This window comes from Schistocerca serialis, chromosome 8 (assembly GCF_023864345.2).
Source record: "Schistocerca serialis cubense isolate TAMUIC-IGC-003099 chromosome 8, iqSchSeri2.2, whole genome shotgun sequence".
In the NCBI taxonomy this organism is placed as follows: domain Eukaryota; kingdom Metazoa; phylum Arthropoda; class Insecta; order Orthoptera; family Acrididae; genus Schistocerca; species Schistocerca serialis.
The window spans coordinates 493,562,794-493,582,526 of NC_064645.1; the positions used below are offsets into that span (position 1 = coordinate 493,562,794).

General features: G+C 39.7%; 1 protein-coding gene across 1 annotated transcript in view; it reads right to left on the reverse strand.

Annotated features, from left to right (window-relative positions):
• Positions 1-1,980: 1,980 nt before the first annotated feature.
• The window catches only part of LOC126416513 (39S ribosomal protein L39, mitochondrial), a 76,571-nt gene continuing 58,818 nt past the window's right edge, over positions 1,981-19,733 (reverse strand). Inside the window, exons 6-9 of the mRNA XM_050084255.1 lie at positions 19,458-19,558; positions 17,579-17,650; positions 4,894-4,941; positions 1,981-2,217 (exon numbers count right to left, since the gene is read on the reverse strand). Coding sequence (XP_049940212.1) covers positions 2,140-2,217; positions 4,894-4,941; positions 17,579-17,650; positions 19,458-19,558 — 299 coding nt within the window. The 3' untranslated portion in view covers positions 1,981-2,139. The remainder of the gene's footprint in view (positions 2,218-4,893; positions 4,942-17,578; positions 17,651-19,457; positions 19,559-19,733) is intronic.

A 19,733-nucleotide genomic window follows, 5' to 3' on the forward strand; every position in this document is an offset into this window, starting at 1 on the left:
TGCCAAGTTTGTCAAGAGCTCAAGTCAAGGTAGACACAATTGGGTATGATGTGAAATAAATTTCCCTCCATTTTGTAATTATATTTGACTGTAAACACACAATTTATAATACACAAAAAAATCACTTGAGAAAATTATAAAATGGGTGACCAATACCTACCTGCAGGACATCAAATTCTTAGAACTGCTGACAGACACAAGTACAAAAACTATCCAAGCTTTCTGAGCTATTAGTTCCTTCCTTGAGGAGGAGGTATGTTGAGGATGGTTAGAAAGGAAACGAAAACATCACTAAGTGCAGAAAAACAGTAGCCGAACAAGGCAAAAGTGTCGATAAATGAGGAAGAACTATTGGCAACCAAAGAGAGAAGACCATTCAGCTATGCAAGTGGATCACCAAACAACAAAAGACAATCACTAAAACAGAATGTCTCAAAATGAAAATTTCCTTGAGAAAAACATAAATTTATTAGATGTACTGTAATAGTTGACAGTACTCTCCTTATTCATTTCAAATCTCTCTCAACATACACCTCTTTCCTCCCTGTGGAAGGAACTATCTCAAAATTTTATAATCTATATTATATTCAATACAAGCTTTCATCTTTAATTTAATTCTAATTTAAATGCTACATACATATGAAACAGGCCAATAATCAGTCATCACCTGCTAGGCAATAAATTAACTATGCAAAGAGGCTCTTGTGACCCCAAGATGCCAAGTGTCCGCCAAGTCATTCGCATTGGATGCAGTACTGAGGACCACAAAGTTCTCACAGGCATTGTCACTTTCCAAACTTTGGAGGCAGTACTTCTCATTTAAGTAGCTCCTCAGTTGACCTCAAGAGGCTGAGTGCACCCTGCTTCAGTCCTCTAATCCATGGAAAAATCCACATCTGTACTAGCTCCTTTGCATGGCAATCAGATATGGTGATGGCTCAGCTATCGAAGTAGACTCCAAGTACGTAAGCTAATAATATTTCAGGTTTACACAGTGTGTAAAAAAAAGTATGGCCAAACGATCGGGAAACATTCCTCACATGTAGAGGAAGAAACTATGTCGTATGGACATATGTCCAGAAACACTTTAGTTCCTTGTTAAGAGTTCATTTTCTACTTCTCTTCATAATCACATTAATCATGGGAAAAAAATAGAGGAAAGGAACATATCTTCACATTATGAAACACTTTACTAAATAAAATGTTCAAAAGGCCCTCCATTAGCAAGGATACATATATCAATCAACCACCGCATCGAATCTTGTTGTACTAATACGTCCTCGAAAAACTGTATCATTTCATTGCCTTCCTCAATACTGGCATGAAGGCACTGTACATCTTCTACTGGGCTTCTGCACACAGGAGCCTTCAAATGCCCCCACAAATGCCCTCCTCATTTCAGTGTTAATGTTCATAAGCTTTTAAATAACAGATTCCATGACAATGGATAGGTCTCCACACTCTCTGGATCTAAACCCAAAAGGCTTATTTGTGGGGGCATTTGAAAGCTCTTGTGTACAGAAGCCCGGTACAACAAGTACAATTCTTTGTGCTTGTATTGTGAACAGATTTGAAACAATACACAATTCTCCAGGGATGCATCAGTGCATCAGGGATTCAATGCAGCATTTGGTTGATGCATGTGGCTTTGCTAACATAGTGCATTTTGGAACATTTCATTTCATAAAGTGTTTTATACTGTGCTGACATATTCTTTTTGTCTGTTTTCCCATGATTAATGTCATAATAGACAGAAGCACAAAATGAGTTGTAACATGGAAATAAACTTGTACTGGACCCATGTCCATATAACATAATTCTTTCCTCTACATGTGAGGAATGTTTCTTGAAAGTTTGGCCAAACCCTTTTTTCTACTATTATTTTTTTTTACACCTTGTTTACTTACATTTGTAACTCTGTCCCAGCATTTACAAAGAAATTAGCATACACACCTATTCTGATATAAATAAATGGCTGAATATGGTGAAAAACACATTTATTAATGAAAATCTATTTATTATTGTACATCAATAAAAAATATAAATACATTGTGAGACCAAAGCCTCAAGGTGTATGCACTGCTGTCATTTTTGGGAGACTAATCCTCTTAATAGGGAGATCTTAGTTCTCGGCTACAGTCATGCCACAGTTGAAGCCATGACAGGTGCCGTCTTAGCTGGTTCTGCTCTGTAACTGTCTGGGAGATGCACAGTGTTCTGTAACAAAAATGTTCACTTCATGAGACTTACATGCAACAAGGAAACCGATTTTTAGTTATACAAGTGTTTTTCTTTTTTTCCCAGATCAACAAGTTTTTGTTACAGAACTATTGATGTAGCGAATGTAGCAAACTGTGACAGTAGTCAGGGTGAATCCACGAGCTATTGGATCTTTTGACAGTCATCAGAGATATTTTCGTATATCATTGAGGTATGGTGATGTTCTCATTCACAACAATACCTCTCATATTCTGTGTAATAAGTTCAAGTGGGGAACATCGCATCAAGTCTGTATAATTCAGACCAAGCTACTTAAGATGGTGCTGAAAAAAACCTCCCTCATGTTCTCCACTCTCTGTATTCTGACCCACTCCACATGACACAATGCGTTAACCCAGACAAGCTGGAGAACTGCAGTCCCAGTACACAATATTCAGCCAGCACAATGTAGCCTTATTAATTTGTGTGTGTGTGTGTGTGCGTGTGTGCGTGAGAGAGAGAGAGAGAGAGAGAGAGAGAGAGAGAGAGAGAGAGAGAGAGAGACTCAGTGCTTTTATTATTTGTCAGCTGTTATCTTTACTGTTAATTTATTTATGATCAACAATCATTGTGCATACACAAAAAGCTAAGGAAGCTCAACAGAAAGATATAAGTGTTCGTTTTTTCTTTGAGATTTTTGGAAATGGAACAGTAGATAAAGAGTCTGAAGATGATTCAATGAACCCACTGCAAGATACTTAAGTATGAATTACAGAGAAGTGATGTAGTTGTAGATGCAAAGTGTGTGAGAAAAAGAATAAGACTGATTTTTTTAACTATCACAGTTTTTATGTTTTTCAAACAACAACATTATTCCCTTCAAAGTAGTTCCCTTTGGCAGCTATACACTGGTGGAATCATTGTTCCCAGTTTTGGTAGCAGCACTGAAAGCCTTCAACTGGTAGGGCCTTTAAACTGTCAGTCACATTCTTGGAAATGTTCTCTAGAGTGCCAAAATGAGATCCTTTTAAGATTTTTTCAATTTCAGGACAAGAAAAGAGTCACAAGGACTCAAATCAGGCAAATATGGGGGCTGTGGAACAACAGGACCACATTTGAGGCCAAAAATTCTGCGATGGAAGTGGCCGTGTGACATGGGACATTGTGATGATGCAGCATCCACTTGTCTGAAACGTCTGGTCTCAATCGATTCACCCTATTCCTGACACTTTCGAGGACATCTTTGTAAAACATTTGGTAGACAGTTTGTCATGGAGGATCAAATTCTTTATGCACGATACCTCTATTGTCAAAAAAGTAAATCAGCATTGTTCTGATCTTTGATTTGCTCATTTTACCTTTTTTTGGCTGAGGAAATGTTTCAGTGTGCAGCTCCTCAATTTGCCACTATTCAAAAATCCAGGACTCATAACCTGTGATCACATGACTGAATGATTAATAGTCATTGTCAAGCCTCTCAGAAATATCAATACAAACCAAACACTTCTTCAATTGTCCTTCTGCTCAGTTGTGAGGTTTTTCAGCACCATTTTGGTATAAACATTTCGCATGTGGAAATCTTCAGTCAAAATTTGATGTGCAGTGTCAGTGTTATGGCCAGCTGATTTTAGTAATTCTGTAATTATACTGTCTTCTCTGGACACTTCATTGTTTTAAGTCTGTTTCAAGAAACTGATGAAATTGAAATAACTAGAGTTAGGGTTGGTGTTCTGGTTTTCAGTGGTTGGAATTTATTCACTGATTCTGTGCAGTTTAGTAGTTTTTCAAAATAATTACCAAGTACCTTACATTTTTTTCTGGTTGTTAAGAGCCAAACTGCCATTTTCATTTGTGAAACAAAGACTGTGAGGGTGGTAGCAGGTTAGTTTTGTTTTGAATGTTTTATAGAAGTTTGATGCACAACGTAAATGACAAATGTACAATTTATGGATGGAAGTTTCCTCAGAAATTCAAGACAAAAGTTGTTCTTAATACAATAGTGCTTTAGAACTGCTATGTCCTACTATTCTTTCACACAGAGAGCTACATCAACCAACTATTTACTGAGTATATGCCACTCGATGTGTAATCCAAAGCACGTGTCACAACATTTTTTTCATATACTGTCAAATGTCATGTATGTGGCAGGAAAAAGTCTTAGGTGTCACCAATAAACAACTCTCAATTTCCTTGGTTAATAATCCAAAATCTAAATGGTTAAGCCACCAATTATTTTATTTCCTGAAGTATAATTTTTGTATGGAAAAGAAAAGTTTAAAATATAATTTCAGTCATACAGAGTATTTTTTACTAAACACGTTGAAAATACAGTAGCAGATTGTAATTTAAATGCTGAAAGTGACAGCACTTCAAGCTTTAGGAGCTAAGCCAACTGGAGAATTAAATTTTAAAACCAACAAGAACGCAGTTTATGTGATAGACATCCTTGTTGTCTCTCTTTTGATCCAAGATTGTGGATGACTATTGCAAATCTCTTTCCTGCACACTTTCATATCTTTCTTCATACAAATGACAGTCTTGTTGGGAAAGCATGCAAGTAAGAATGCCAGTCTGCAACCATTTAACAACTGAACAAGATGTACATTTTACTTTCAGTAAGTTTTTTAATACTTGTTTCTTATTTTTATATTTTAATACAGAACAATATAAAAATCAATAGGTATATCAACTCACCAGCTTGCTTGCACGAGACTCCAGGATGCCATAAGCATAGTGATTCAGCTACAACACAGAACAGTAGTAAAATTAGTACAGTTTGAAACCTTATAGGGTAGAGCAAAAGCAACAAGAAGGAAATTAGTAACAGAACTCAAATTTCTTAGTTGAAGGATCATGTTACCGTGTGTGTGTGTGTGTGTGTGTGTGTGTGTGTGTGTGTGTGTGTGTTTACATAGCTCTTTTCCCTACACCCTACTCCCACTGCCCCTTCATCATCCTCGTCATTCTCTTCTCCATTCCTCCCTCCTTTTGCACCACAACAATCAGTGTACAAAACTTGTTTCACAAAATATACTGTTTCTAACATTCACCAATACTTTAATTACACTGGCATTCTAAGGGTTTTTCACAATAGTGTTCTGGAGTACTTTACACTGAAACAAATCTGAAATCAATTACTACAAAATTTCAATGAAAATAACAACTGAAAGGAAGAGAAATTTTAAGTTAAGAGGTAACTGCATCATCATTTGCTGAAACCTTCATGACACCTTCATCATTCTACAACATACTACATTGACCTTTTTGAGTGAAAACATGCCAGTTGCTCTTAAACACAGGTAACCACTGAGAAGTCACCTTTCGATAGCGTCCTGTCTAGGAAACGTGTAGTACCATCTTCTTGAACATAAAACACTGAAACACTGCATCCCGTAGTCACACAAACAATCCTTACGTCTGCTAAGTTGTCTGTGCATGTGTTGATGATGGCTCTGGCATGATACAGCAAATAAAAACAAGTGTAATGCAAGATGACAACCAACACACAACGTAACTGAAGCTGCTCAGACAAAACCCAGCCCGTCAACATAACAGACAAACTTCCACATGATCATCACTGATTGTGGATGATAAGCAGTTCAGACAACAAGAGAACAGCATCTTCTGAAAACATGATGCTACAGAGGAATGCTGAAGATTAGGCACATAGATCAAACTACAAATGATGAAGTACTGAACTGAACTGGAGGGAAAAAAAAAATGCAATTTACAATTTCACAAAAGGAAGGGATCAGTTGACAGGACACATTCTCAGGCATCAACTAATTGTGATTTATTTATACAGTGAGAAGGTTCAAATAGATATAGGTTGCGGTAGTTATGCAGAGATGAAGAGGTTTGCACAGGATAAACTAACACGGAGAGATTCATCAAACCTGTCTTTGCACTGAAGACCACAACAATGAATTTTGAGCAAAGGCAGTCCTACATATTTTTCATTTAATCATAATGTAATGCATTTATGAAATACAGGGATAAATAAATTAAATTTTTGATGCAAAAGATAAATCTGTCAAGTATTTAAGTCACAGCCATCAATTACACTTTTGTGAGGATTAAAGCAACCACTTAGGCTAGATCCCAATGTGCAGCCTAGGCAATCAAATGTCCAGCTGTTAGTATCTCTTGCTGGATCAGTACAAGGGAAAGGCAACCACTAACCTAAAGTGGATTTATGTGTGGAGCACAGACAGTCTTGTCGTGGGCATGGCAGTGTGTGCGTGTGCGCACGCGTGCATGCATGCACTGTTGCTAGAAAAAGAGCTAGTGTTCAAAGCTAATGTGAATGCTGTTTTCTGTTACATGTTTCTGTGTTCTATGCATTGATCTGCTATAGGTGTGTGGTTGTGTTTACACTGTTTTATGTACTGCAGCATTCAGGAAATTCCAGTCTTGATGGATCGCTTTAGAAGGAAGAAATACAGGTGGGCTACTCTGTGACCTACACATCAGATAGCATAGTGAGTCAAGCTCTTTACTCTCTTGACTAAATGTATTACAGATGTGTGCTGTGTAAACTCTGCTGCACTGCCTCTGACCTAAAACCAAAGCATAGATACAGACACTCTTAGTAGTCTTCTGAATACTGTATGTTGCAAACCAACAATATTCAAAGGAGATTTATGACTCTACTAGCATGAGAGCAGTACATGAACTGGTCATGTTGATCCCAAGCTTGGGCATTAAGAAGCAATGAAGTAGTTTAGGCCAGGACTACGTGAGCATAACTCTGCCGAGATTCAGCACTGTTCACATGTTTCACCAAATTCTTTGAAACCTGGTCAACTACTTCACACTATGGCAGTGTTGTTGGAGGCCCCACTGGCATGTGCAAGTTGCTGAGACATCAATGGTTCAAGTTGAATGAACAAATATTGTGAGTGATGGATGAAGGGAACTCAGGTTTTAGCTTCACATTATTGGGAACACAAAAGCTATTTCTGTGACCACACTTGCTATAGAGAGTTTGGTTAAATAAAAAACAATGTGGACCTTAGGAACCCAACTGCTTCTACTACATTACTAACTCATAATAAACAGCAGAACCCTGTACTTCACAGATAATACACCACCATCAAACAAGAGATATTAAGGTTATCATGAGAGCAGTGTAAAGAATGAAGGCCAAACAGAAGTAAAATCATATCATATATTTTACTAGAGGGGAACAGTTCAGGAAGAGAACTTGGGTGTAGACTTTACTGTAAACATGAAAACTAGAAACAGTAAAGTTGAAACGGAAGAAATATTATCAGAGAGGATAACAAGTATCACTTTAAACACAAAAATAATATATTCAATAGAAATAATTCAGGTCTATGAAGTAAGATGCTCACATTCTGATGATGATGTTGAAGATCAATACAAAAGCTGATAAATGATAACAAATCCTATAAAAATATTACAATGAGGAATTTAAATGTGAAAATGGGACAAAAACTAAATAACAGTTCTTCAGTTGAAAACATCAGATTTAATAATGAAAATTACAGACATTATACATTGTTGTGTGAAAATGCATTTTGTTTAAGCAAACATACAGTATTCAGAAGACTACTAAGAGTGTCTGTATCTATGCTTTGGTTTTAGGTCAGAGGCAGTGCAGCAGAGTTTACACTGTACACATGAAATATTTAGCAAACGATTCACTGTTCACATCGCTGTCCACAACAATAATGGAATTTACTGAGAATACACATGTCTTTAACACATTCTTCCACAAGAAAGCAAATCGAAAATGAACTTATCATTGGCAAGATGGAACTAAAAATGAAACTTACTACATTTCATCAAATAAAAAGAAATTGTACAAGATGCAGCAATCATTTCTGGGTTCCAATTTGATCACAGACCCTTATGACATACAGTAAATATAAAAACAACATTAGGAAAAACAAATAACACTCCACATGTCAGAAGTCGGAATTTATTTAGGAGTAGCTAGGTTTACCACACTAAATTAAGCAACAAGTTCAGCATCTTAGAAAGCGAAGGTTATACAGACATAAAAGGCAAAATAGACAGTTGTTTAACAAAGGTACTAATGAGAACAGCAAAGTAAGTTGCAAGTTTGGAAAAATACTCAAAATGGAATTGGGCAGCTTTTAATGAAAAGGGAAGAGTTTAAGTTAATAGCAATAAGCCTACTGTAGAACATGATGAATTATACAGAACTATTCTTCAAGATGTTGTGAAAAGATACAGTAAAAATATTATAAGAGAAACATTTGAAAGCAATGAAACAGAAAAATACAAACAAGAAACCTATGCTGGGTAGATACCACATATAAACAATTAAGAGGGCACCAATGCCGAAAAAATTGTAAAAGGGTACCAAAGGTGCCAAGAGATGATGATGTTTTAATAGAAACAGCTAAAGCTGGAGGAATGTACTACAAAAGGAACTTAATTGTTTATAAAATGCCTGTAGAGGAAGATAATGTTGTAACTACAGCACTTCCAGCAAAATGAGAAAATAACCATATAGATATTAGCCTCTTCTCTGTTATGTGTAAGCTATTCTCTAAAATTATTATCAACCACATAAGAAAAGAGATTTTATCAGCCAAATGAACAGTTTTAGAAGCAGATGTGGTATTAGAGTATAATGGACCATCTGCAAGTCAGGAGAGAAATAGCAAAGGGGATTAAGGAGACTGTTTTACCACTTTTTCTCTTATCCCTATATTTTGAGAAGGCTTATGATTCAGTTTCAACTAAATCTACAATAACAACTCTTGAGAAACAAAACCACTATTCAACCTACGCTAGTGCACTGATCGTCATAAAAACAGCTGCACCCACAAGGACCCAACCTATCCGCTGCAAACTACGTGGGTATGTTGCACATCACCAGCTATGCCAACAACCACTTTTTCAAGGGAGGCAGCATGCAGGGAGTGTGAGGAGGCTGTGATGTCATACCCATCTATTAATGCAAAGGGCCCTAAATGGCTGTGCCGGCCCGTATGACAGCAGGTTACCCAGTTGGACAACTTTGAGAAGAGCTGCATCGTGGGACTGCAGGAGGCTGGGTGTCCTATCATTGTATTATCCACCACACCTGTCATATGGGCACCACTATTGCCCATTGTTGGTGGTAACATGTACAGGAACGCACACACGGACAACATGTAGGATCTAGTCGTCCGACATTCTCCACAAGCAAGGAGGACCGACAGAGTGTGTGCAACATGTGAACAGATCCAACCATAGTAACGGTTCAGCAAGCTGTCCTGCCTTCTCTGCAGCATCTCATAAGTGCTATTACCATTGGCAGGCAGGTGCAGGACACAGGTCTTACAGCACACTGACCATTATGATGCCTTCCAATCACAACCAGCCAGCATCACGCCTCCCTTTCCTAGTGTCAGCAATCACAGACATGGGGCCCTAAACAGTGGCCTGGTCATTTTTGGTGATATCCCACTTCTGCCTTGGACATGACGACCACTGTGTCCATGTTTGGGGTGTATGGGAGAGTGTCACAAACAGCAGTTGTCATTTCTCATCCCATTTCCCACCAGCCTGGTGCAATTGTATGGGGAGCAATATCCTATGGGGCCCGTTCACAGTTAGTGCCATTTGTAAATGCTCACAGCCATGCCGTATTTCGACAGGACACTGGTCATCCTCATACCGCTGCACCTCCTAAGCATATCTTGTAGTGGTGAATACTTTTCCATAGCCAGCCGCATTGCCCAATTTACCTCAGTTAAGAACGCGTGGGGATTCCATCGAGTGTGCCATCAGGACTCCACCTCCACCCACTAATCTGCAGGAACTGCATGCTCATATGCAAGCACAATTGGGACAGAGTATTACAAGACTACACCGAACTCCATCCGAGGCCTGTACAACTCCTGCTTGTACCTTGGGGGGGGGGGGGGGGGGTAAGATGGGTTGCACCTCCCCCCCCCCCCACCCCCACTCTCCACAGCTAGCTTTCAGGGAAAGGAAAAATGTAGTGTAGTCAGGCAGTCTTTAAAAAAATAAAAAATAAAGTCAATATTATGCAGGTTTTTAACAGGGTCAGAATTGTAAATCCTTTACAGCTTCTTAAATGTCACCATTCCCTTCCAAAGTATTAAAAATACTCCATTACTCCATACTACCATGTCCAGCCCTCCCCCCACTGCAAACTATTGTATGGGCACCCTTGGATGCTTGTATTCATAACCACTCGGATCTGACACCATACTAGCGTGTACATTTTGAGGCTTTGTAGCACAATAAATGTTGGTCCTTCAAAGTTGAAAGTGTAATCATTTTGTATTTGTGGTACCACCTACCTGACCACCAATAATGGTCACAATCCACTTTCTCCTTCTCGATGCAGCCCTTTTTATGGTGATCAGTGTATAATGAAGAACGTCTACATCAATGTTACAAGTTCATTTAGACTTCATAAGGATAGGAATTTAGAATGAGCATGGAGTTCAGCAAAGAAATTTCCTATCCCCTAGAATGTTTTCAGGTCCTCACTACAAGAAAAAAATACGGATTACGTGTTAATCAATCATATCTGAATGACCTTTATTTTTCAGTTGGCAATATAATATTTGCCTCTAGCCCCGATAAGCTTCAAAAAAATTATGGAACTACTTGACAGATCACGCTTGTAAGTGGGCCTGAAAATCAACTGTAATACACTCCTGGAAATTGAAATAAGAACACCGTGAATTCATTGTCCCAGGAAGGGGAAACTTTATTGACACATTCCTGGGGTCAGATACATCACATGATCACACTGACAGAACCACAGGCACATAGACACAGGCAACAGAGCATGCACAATGTCGGCACTAGTACAGTGTATATCCACCTTTCGCAGCAATGCAGGCTGCTATTCTCCCATGGAGACGATCATAGAGATGCTGGATGTAGTCCTGTGGAACGGCTTGCCATGCCATTTCCACCTGGCGCCTCAGTTGGACCAGCGTTCGTGCTGGACGTGCAGACCGCGTGAGACGACGCTTCATCCAGTCCCAAACATGCTCAATGGGGGACAGATCCGGAGATCTTACTGGCCAGAGTAGTTGACTTACACCTTCTAGAGCACGTTGGGTGGCACGGGATACATGCGGACGTGCATTGTCCTGTTGCAACAGCAAGTTCCCTTGCCGGTCTAGGAATGGTAGAACGATGGGTTCGATGACGGTTTGGATGTACCGTGCACTATTCAGTGTCCCCTCGATGATCACCAGTGGTGTACGGCCAGTGTAGGAGATCGCTCCCCACACCATGATGCCGGGTGTTGGCCCTGTGTGCCTCGGTCGTATGCAGTCCTGATTGTGGCGCTCACCTGCACGGCGCCAAACACGCATACGACCATCATTGGCACCAAGGCAGAAGCGACTCTCATCGCTGAAGACGACACGTCTCCATTCGTCCCTCCATTCACGCCTGTCGCGACACCACTGGAGGCGGGCTGCACGATGTTGGGGCGTGAGCGGAAGACGGCCTAACGGTGTGCGGGACCGTAGCCCAGCTTCATGGAGGCGGTTGCGAATGGTCCTCGCCGATACCCCAGGAGCAACAGTGTCCCTAATTTGCTGGGAAGTGGCGGTGCGGTCCCCTACGGCACTGCGTAGGATCCTACGGTCTTGGCGTGCATCCGTGCGTCGCTGCGGTCCGGTCCCAGGTCGACGGGCACGTGCACCTTCCGCCGACCACTGGCGACAACATCGATGTACTGTGGGGACCTCACGCCCCACATGTTGAGCAATTCGGCGGTACGTCCACCCGGCCTCCCGCATGCCCACTATACGCCCTCGCTCAAAGTCCGTCAACTGCACATACGGTTCACGTCCACGCTGTCGCGGCATGCTACCAGTGTTAAAGACTGCGATGGAGCTCCGTATGCCACGGCAAACTGGCTGACACTGACGGCGGCGGTGCACAAATGCTGCGCAGCTAGCGCCATTCGACGGCCAACACCGCGGTTCCTGGTGTGTCCGCTGTGCCGTGCGTGTGATCATTGCTTGTACAGCCCTCTCGCAGTGTCCGGAGCAAGTATGGTGGGTCTGACACACCGGTGTCAATGTGTTCTTTTTTCCATTTCCAGGAGTGTATGAATAAAACAAGATAACACACTGAAAAGAAAATAGTAAAATTTAACAATATATAGAATGAGTTGTTGAGATTTTGTTTTTAGGGCAGATGAAGACAGCCACTGGATTGACGGGAAAGGAAATCAGCAGAAGATTAAAAATGACTGTAGTGCATTGATAAACTAAATATGGTTCATAAATTGAAGACCCCAATGTATTTGAAGTGGCAGGTATGGACTTTGAGCTCAGTGGACAACACGGAGAATGCTGTTAGGAGTTAACAGCAGAGACAGGAATGCTAACAAATGGATCAGAGAACAAATTGGAATGGAAAACAGAATTAGCAATAATGAAAATGAAATGGAGGAGGAGGAGGAGATTAGTGTTTAACGTCCCGTCGACAACGAGGTCATTAGAGACGGAGCGCAAGCTCCGGTGAGGGAAGGATGGGGAAGGAAATCGGCCGTGCCCTTTCAAAGGAACCATCCCGGCATTTGCCTGAAGCGATTTAGGGAAATCACGGAAAACCTAAATCAGGATGGCCGAAGACGGGATTGAACCGTCGTCCTCCCGAATTCGAGTCCAGTGTGCTAACCACTGCGCCACCTCACTCGGTATAATGAAATGGAGGTTGGTGAAATATGCATAACTAGTTATCACGGAACACGGGCCAAGGAAATTCTTTGTTAGATTTCAAGAAATAAGGAACAGCTATGCGCCTCCAGTACATTTTAATTATGTGTATTACACATTGTATTTTATGAAAAGGATTGACTGCTACTCACCATGCAGGGGAGATGCTGAGTCACAGGCAGCACAATGCAAAATAATGTAGACTAAGTCCTTCAGCAGATGTAAGAAACTCACATACATTGTCATAACCACAACTCACATATTCATGGCAACTGTAATTTCTGGGTGCTAAGGCTCACTGTGATTGTGTCTGAGATGAGCAGAAATCTTTACTGGAGTGGCTAGTGGAGGTACAGAAGAGGTATGTGATGGGGAAGGCGAAGGGTACCAGGGTAGGGATGGGAAAGATGTTAATGCTGACTGTGGGAGCATGCAGGGGTGTGGTGGGGCCAGGACAGGACTGTTAGGTGAGACAATGGGGGAGACGGGATGGGGTGGGGGGAAAGGGCAGAGGAGAGAAGTAGAAAACGGGAAATGACTATGCAGGTGTGCTGACAGGATACAAGGTGTGTGTAGTAGTACTGAAGTGGGAGCAGGTAAGAAGATACATAGGTGGAGGACAGGAACTAGTGAAAATTGAGGCCAGGGGAGGGGAGCAGGAGGGGTCAGGTTATAGGGAGGGGGGGTTACAGGACATGAGCTATGAGCATGAGCTATGAGGCAAGAGGTTGGGTGCAGGGGTGGAATAGGGACAGATAAGGATATTGGGTATAAGGGCAGAATAACACTGTGGGAGGGGAGGAGAGAACAGTGAGAAGGATATTTTTTATTCCAAGAAAGGATCAGAGACAGTCAAAGCCATGGCAGAGAAAGTGGTACTGACTCACAAGGGTACGCTCTATTGTGACTGGGCAGTGGGTATATGGGTGATGGTAGGTGACTGGGTAGAAAAGGAATGGAAGATCTATTTCTGGATAAGGCGGGGAGGGTACTTTCGGTCTGTGAACTCCTTGGTGAGACCCCTAGCACATTTGGATAGGGACTGCTTGTAATTGCACATGCAACGACCATGGGTGGCTAGGCTTTATGGAAGGAATTTCTTAGTGTGCAATGGGTGGCAGATGTCAAAGTTATGGTATTGTTTGTAGCTGGTAGATTTGACGTGGATGGAGGTACTCATGTAGCCATCCATGAGGTAGAGGCAAATCAAGGAAGATGGCTCGTTGCACTGAGGGGAACAAATTTGGGGGGAAAGGGGAGGGGGGAGGTGAGGTTCTGAAAGAATGTGAATAGGGTGTTCTCATCCTTGGTCTAGTTCATGAAGATATCAATGAAATTGAACCAGATGATAAGTTTGGAATTCTGAGTGGTTCGCACTCAGAATAGGTCAGCACTGGATGAGGCCACATGGGTGCCTACAGCTGTATCATAATTTTTTTTTATTTTATTTTTTATTTTTTGATGCCTTCAAAGGACTCTGTGTGAGGATATAATTGGTCATCATGACTAGGAAGGAGGTTGCAGATTTTGAGTAAGTTGCGCACTGGGAAATGTAGCAGCTGGGCGACAGGTATTGGGGATGTTAGCATAGAGGACAAAGACACCAACAGTGATGAGTTGGGTGGTGAGTGGTAAAGGAACAGGGACTTCAGAGAGTTGGTGCTCATGTGAATGTAAGTAGTCCAATACCTGAATATATCTAGCATTCTTTTTCAGTGTGCCTGTCTGCGACTCAATGAGCCCTCTATGTCATGAATAGCAATGTATCCTTTCCATACTGTCATTACTCCATCACAGATTTTCCATTTTTTAATATTGTATTTTATTATACTTATAGCTCTGAAAATGGTCAAATAGATCGGAAACAGTTATCTTATTACTGACGTGGAACAGTGGTAGAAAAAATTAGAAATTAAGAAATCCATGGAAAACAAATAACAACTGATAAAATAATAAAAGCTCTCTATAAAAAGGTGAAAGATATCTCACAGTAGAATAATATCTTCAATGAAACATAACTAGGCTATTTCCAAAACCCATGGGCAGGGGAAGAAGAAAATATTGTAACACTCAATCATTTGTGAATGTAGATATAACCTCCTTGGCAGAACTGGAAGATGCAATTGGGTCCATGAGAAACAGAATGTGTCCAGAGACAACCAAAAAAAATTCAGAGCTTATTAAATACGTCCCCAAGAATCTTAGGGTTAGGCTTCTAAATTTTATAAATCTATGCCACAAGAGTGGTCATGTTCCAGATGACAGCAGAGTAATCTTACCCATTTATACAAAAGGAAACTGCAATATTTGTAACAACCATGAAGGTACAAGCCTATTAAACTTTGGGTGTACTATGTATCCCAAGATACTTTCCAAAATATTAAAATCTTTAACAGAGTCTTTTCTGATAAAAGGAGGATACTGTATGGATTTTGCTTTCTGTATTAACCAAATAACAGAAAAGCACGAAGAATTTAATCTTCCAACGTATATAACTTTTGTGGATTATGAAAAAGCCTTCATCCAGGTGGTGAGATCTAAGTTATAGGAAATTTTAGGAGAGTATGACATCCCCTCAGCATTTACTAAGGCCAATGAAGAGTTTTTATGCTGATAAAAATATCAAAATACACATCAGAACTAAAATTAGAATCAAGAATAACATATTGGGACAGTTACCTGGGCTGCTGTATCTCTTATGCTTATGGTATTCACACATGTTAGATACAATTAAGAGAACATTATTGAAAAAAAAACAGGAAAGAGATAATACTTAAATTTCATAGTATTATGACTGTACCTTTACTGTGTGTGGATCCCTAATGTGGACTTTAAGCCCTTAACATCATAATTTTTTTCAAGTTATATTCCAAAAAATATTTTATAATGAAAAACATCCTATACTGAATACTTTACATATAGGCATACAAAGACAGCTTTTAAAACTCGAAACAATAATTTACAAAATTTGGAAGATCACCAATAATAAAATCGTGAGTATAGTCGTACACTGGACCTCGACTAAAATATCCTGAAACTTGACGTCGTTTTTCAGTTTCTTTGTATCTGTGAAGTCTAACCATGTATTTTACAACAGTTTCCTATTAATATAAATCTAGATAGCTTTTAAAACTCAAAATAATAAGTTACAAAATTTTGTAGATCACCAATAATAAAATCCTGTGTACACTTGTGTGCTGGACTTCAACTAAAATATCCTGAAACTTAAAGTCATCTTTTAGTTTCTGTGTAGTTATGAAGTCTATCTATGTATTTCACAATTGTTTCCTGTGAACATAAATCTTGTAAGAGCTGGTTGGTGCACAGTCGATGTATTTATCTCGTTCCACTGTTGGGCACTTTTCACTCAACTGGCAAACTGCTGTCACTTCCAGTCTCTAATGAAGTAACATCAGATTCTTCTTCGCTTTCTGAGCCACTAAAGTCAATGCCAAACCCAGTGTCACTACAGCCACACTTTTTTGAAAGCACTGCAGTACAAGAGAGAATCTTAAAGTGTGCATTTTGCTGTCTAATATCCAAAGCTGCAGGGTTAACGACCACACAGTTCTGAGGACTGAAGTGCGAGAAATGAGACTTCTAACACATTGGGCAGGATTCAATTAGAAACTCATAAGAGGGACAGTGAAATAAGAAAGGAGCTCCATGTTCTAGGAATGGCAGAAGAGGCCCAACAGTGTAGCAATCAATGGCATGATCATTTAATATGTATGGATCGAAACAAGATATGGAGGAAAACCTATTACTAGAGATCCAAGGGTAGAAGAAGGATAGGACAACCACACAGAAGATGGTGTGATCAGCTTTAAATTGCTTGGGTTTGGAACAAGCAAATATGTCTAACCCGAAAATGTACATGATGGTAAGGACCTAGTGGAAGGTAGGTAGATGACATTTAAAAAAACAGATAAGAGCAATATGGACAGACACAGCTGAAGGCTTTAATGCATAGCAAATTTTGGAGGAGTCCTTTATATAGCAGTGGAACTAAGTTTTCACGTACGACTACTACTCCCTCATGTGGGGATCATACCAGCAGTAGCCATGTTTGTGTGTTTGTGTGTGTGTGTGTGAGAGAGAGAGAGAGAGAGAGAGAGAGAGAGAGCGCACATTTACGAAAACTAAAATTCATATATGTAACACAAAACAAAGAAGTGTTGTTTCTGAATTCAAAGTTGTGAAGAGAGATAAATATGGAATTAATGTAAATGACAACAGAATCAATTCCATGAAAGGTATTTGCTATAGGTAATAAACTTTAACAATAAATTAACAGGTGCATTGTAAAACAGAAATTTAATTATATCAAAATGATAATTCATTTGAGATTATTGTAAAACTACAAGGAGACAGTATGGTTGGACAGTATTTACCTACAGAAGACAATGTTCCAGTACTGTCAACTGCCACATTTTAAAGAAAAGAAATCTACCCATAGCTTGATATTCTGTTTCCCCCGTTTCTCATAACAGATGGGCCTTCTCAACCTGCGGTCTGAATGACCATTCTTCTTTCCCAACCTTACAAAACTTACTCTTTAATCCCTCAGGAAGGTCATAAAAATTGTGACAGCTACTCTCCTAATTTTACCTCCTGTGGGTAAGTTCTGGCTAGGCATCTGTAAAAGTATAAAAATCGTTATTCCCACCTACCATGAGTCCTCTGGGCAGTGCTACTCCCTGAAACCTGTACAGGCTGCCACTGTCTGTTTCCACATGATGAACCTGTCACACAGAATAAACACAGGCTTTAAATGACAAATACTAATAAGACAGCTCACTATTTTCCCTTCCATAACTTAGTTAAATCACCACATGCATTTTAACTGCACATGTGCAGTTCCAAGAAATTGAACAGACTGTTAGAAGCAAGACAACTATATGCAAACATATCTGAAACAAAAATTCATGATCATCAACACCTAGTACACTTAACCTAGAATGAAGAAGGGATGGAAGGTTAGGGTTTTTACACCTTATCAACAACAAGGTCATAAGAGAGAGTACAAGTTCAGGTGGGGGGAAAAAACTGGTCACGTCCTTTACAGAAGAATTTGCCTTATGCAGTTTAGGAAAACCATGGCAATCCTAAATCTGGATAGTCTAACGAGGATTTGAACCACAGCCCGTCTGAACGTGAATCCAGAATCTTATCACTGGTCTTCTCACTCAATCTCTGAAATGAAGAGACGCCACTCAATCAATAGGTTTGTCACTTACTATATATGAAAAAAATTACATACAAATAATGCTTCAATGTTTATTGGCACTGAAATCTTCTCAGACATGATATTTCACTGGTGCATCTGCCAGTTATTAATAGATATGATAAAAGATCAACTCTTAAGAGGCTGTGTGTTAATAACACATTAAAAGAAACATGGTAAGCCAACAGGAGAGTTTCTATAAAGCTACATATGTGGCCATAGAGTTGATCTGTGTTCTGTAGTGCCAGTTCACATTCTGGCTGTGAACAAGAAAAAAATGTTGGCTACCATATACAGCAAGTATTTCAATAGCTTCTTAATTTTCAAATTCAGTCTTAATATATTTGTTCGTTCAAATATGAGGACTTCTAGTTTTCTATCGAAAAGCATAAGCCGCAGTTGAAATTCTCATTGTGGTTGTCATTTGCAATGAGTGGAAGAAGGAATGATATGAGTTCACAACATATTAGATACTGATGTTATTAAAGTTGGAGCACTACAGTCAAGCTGCCTTAAGAAGCTATCTGACGATTCACAGCACTGTTACCAGCTTTCAGCTGCGAAGCGCTAGTGGCTGCAGGCAAAAACAATGGCCATCTGCAGAACGGTGACTACACTACGGCATTACCACAGAGATGTTTACAAAATCGTGTTACGTTACTAATGAGGTAGGCCTGTGAAGCTGTCATGCCCGGCCCACTGGAACCATCAGGTATCAACTTATGCTGACTTGAGTATAATTCACAAGAAGAAGTAATGTGAACAGACCACATCCTGTGGTTCACTTTGAGTGACTTAAATAAACTGTGGAACACCTAAATGTGGATGTTGTATGGCCACACAGAATCTTAACAGCACTCCTGGTTGCAAGTTCAGTGACTAAATACAGGGTGACTTTGCTTACTGGTTATCAGAGCACAGGAGTTACTAAAAGGCTACATGTTTTTATAGTTTGCAATAACAGAGTTGCATAATTAGAAATAAGCAACTTACAGTATTTTCCTTGTTCTACATATACATTATCTCCATACATCTGTTGACTACTGACAACACAATGATAAACATCTTCCACCAACATGTCTCATAAAAGAAAATTAAATACTAGAATGCATCAGTGACAGCAATATGTTATAACACTTAATTTTCACAACAACAGTGCCACATTCTGAAAGATCTTCGGAAAATTATATCGTCACTGGCATAATAATATAACAAACAAATGCCACTCAGAAGCTACATTCCACTTACTGCTTAACTGTTTCTTATTATTTTTGTACAAAAATTCGATACAAACATTCATGAAAGAATATTAAAAGACTACTTACTGCAGTTACAGTACACCGACCAATAAAGCCAGTATTGCCCACTAGGGGACCTCTGCTTATATCCACATGCTCTCCCATTCTGTACACAGTAATATCTCCATCTGTTGAAAAGATAAAAACAAAACATAGTTTAAATCTCATATACTTCAAAGTTATTCTTGTACAAGTCAGTGACAATACAAATACGGACGCTTCATCCATCAATTTAAAAAAATAAAACAATTCAAAACACAAAACCACAGTGAGCAAGTGATCTGCAATGAACTGGCAGTGCTA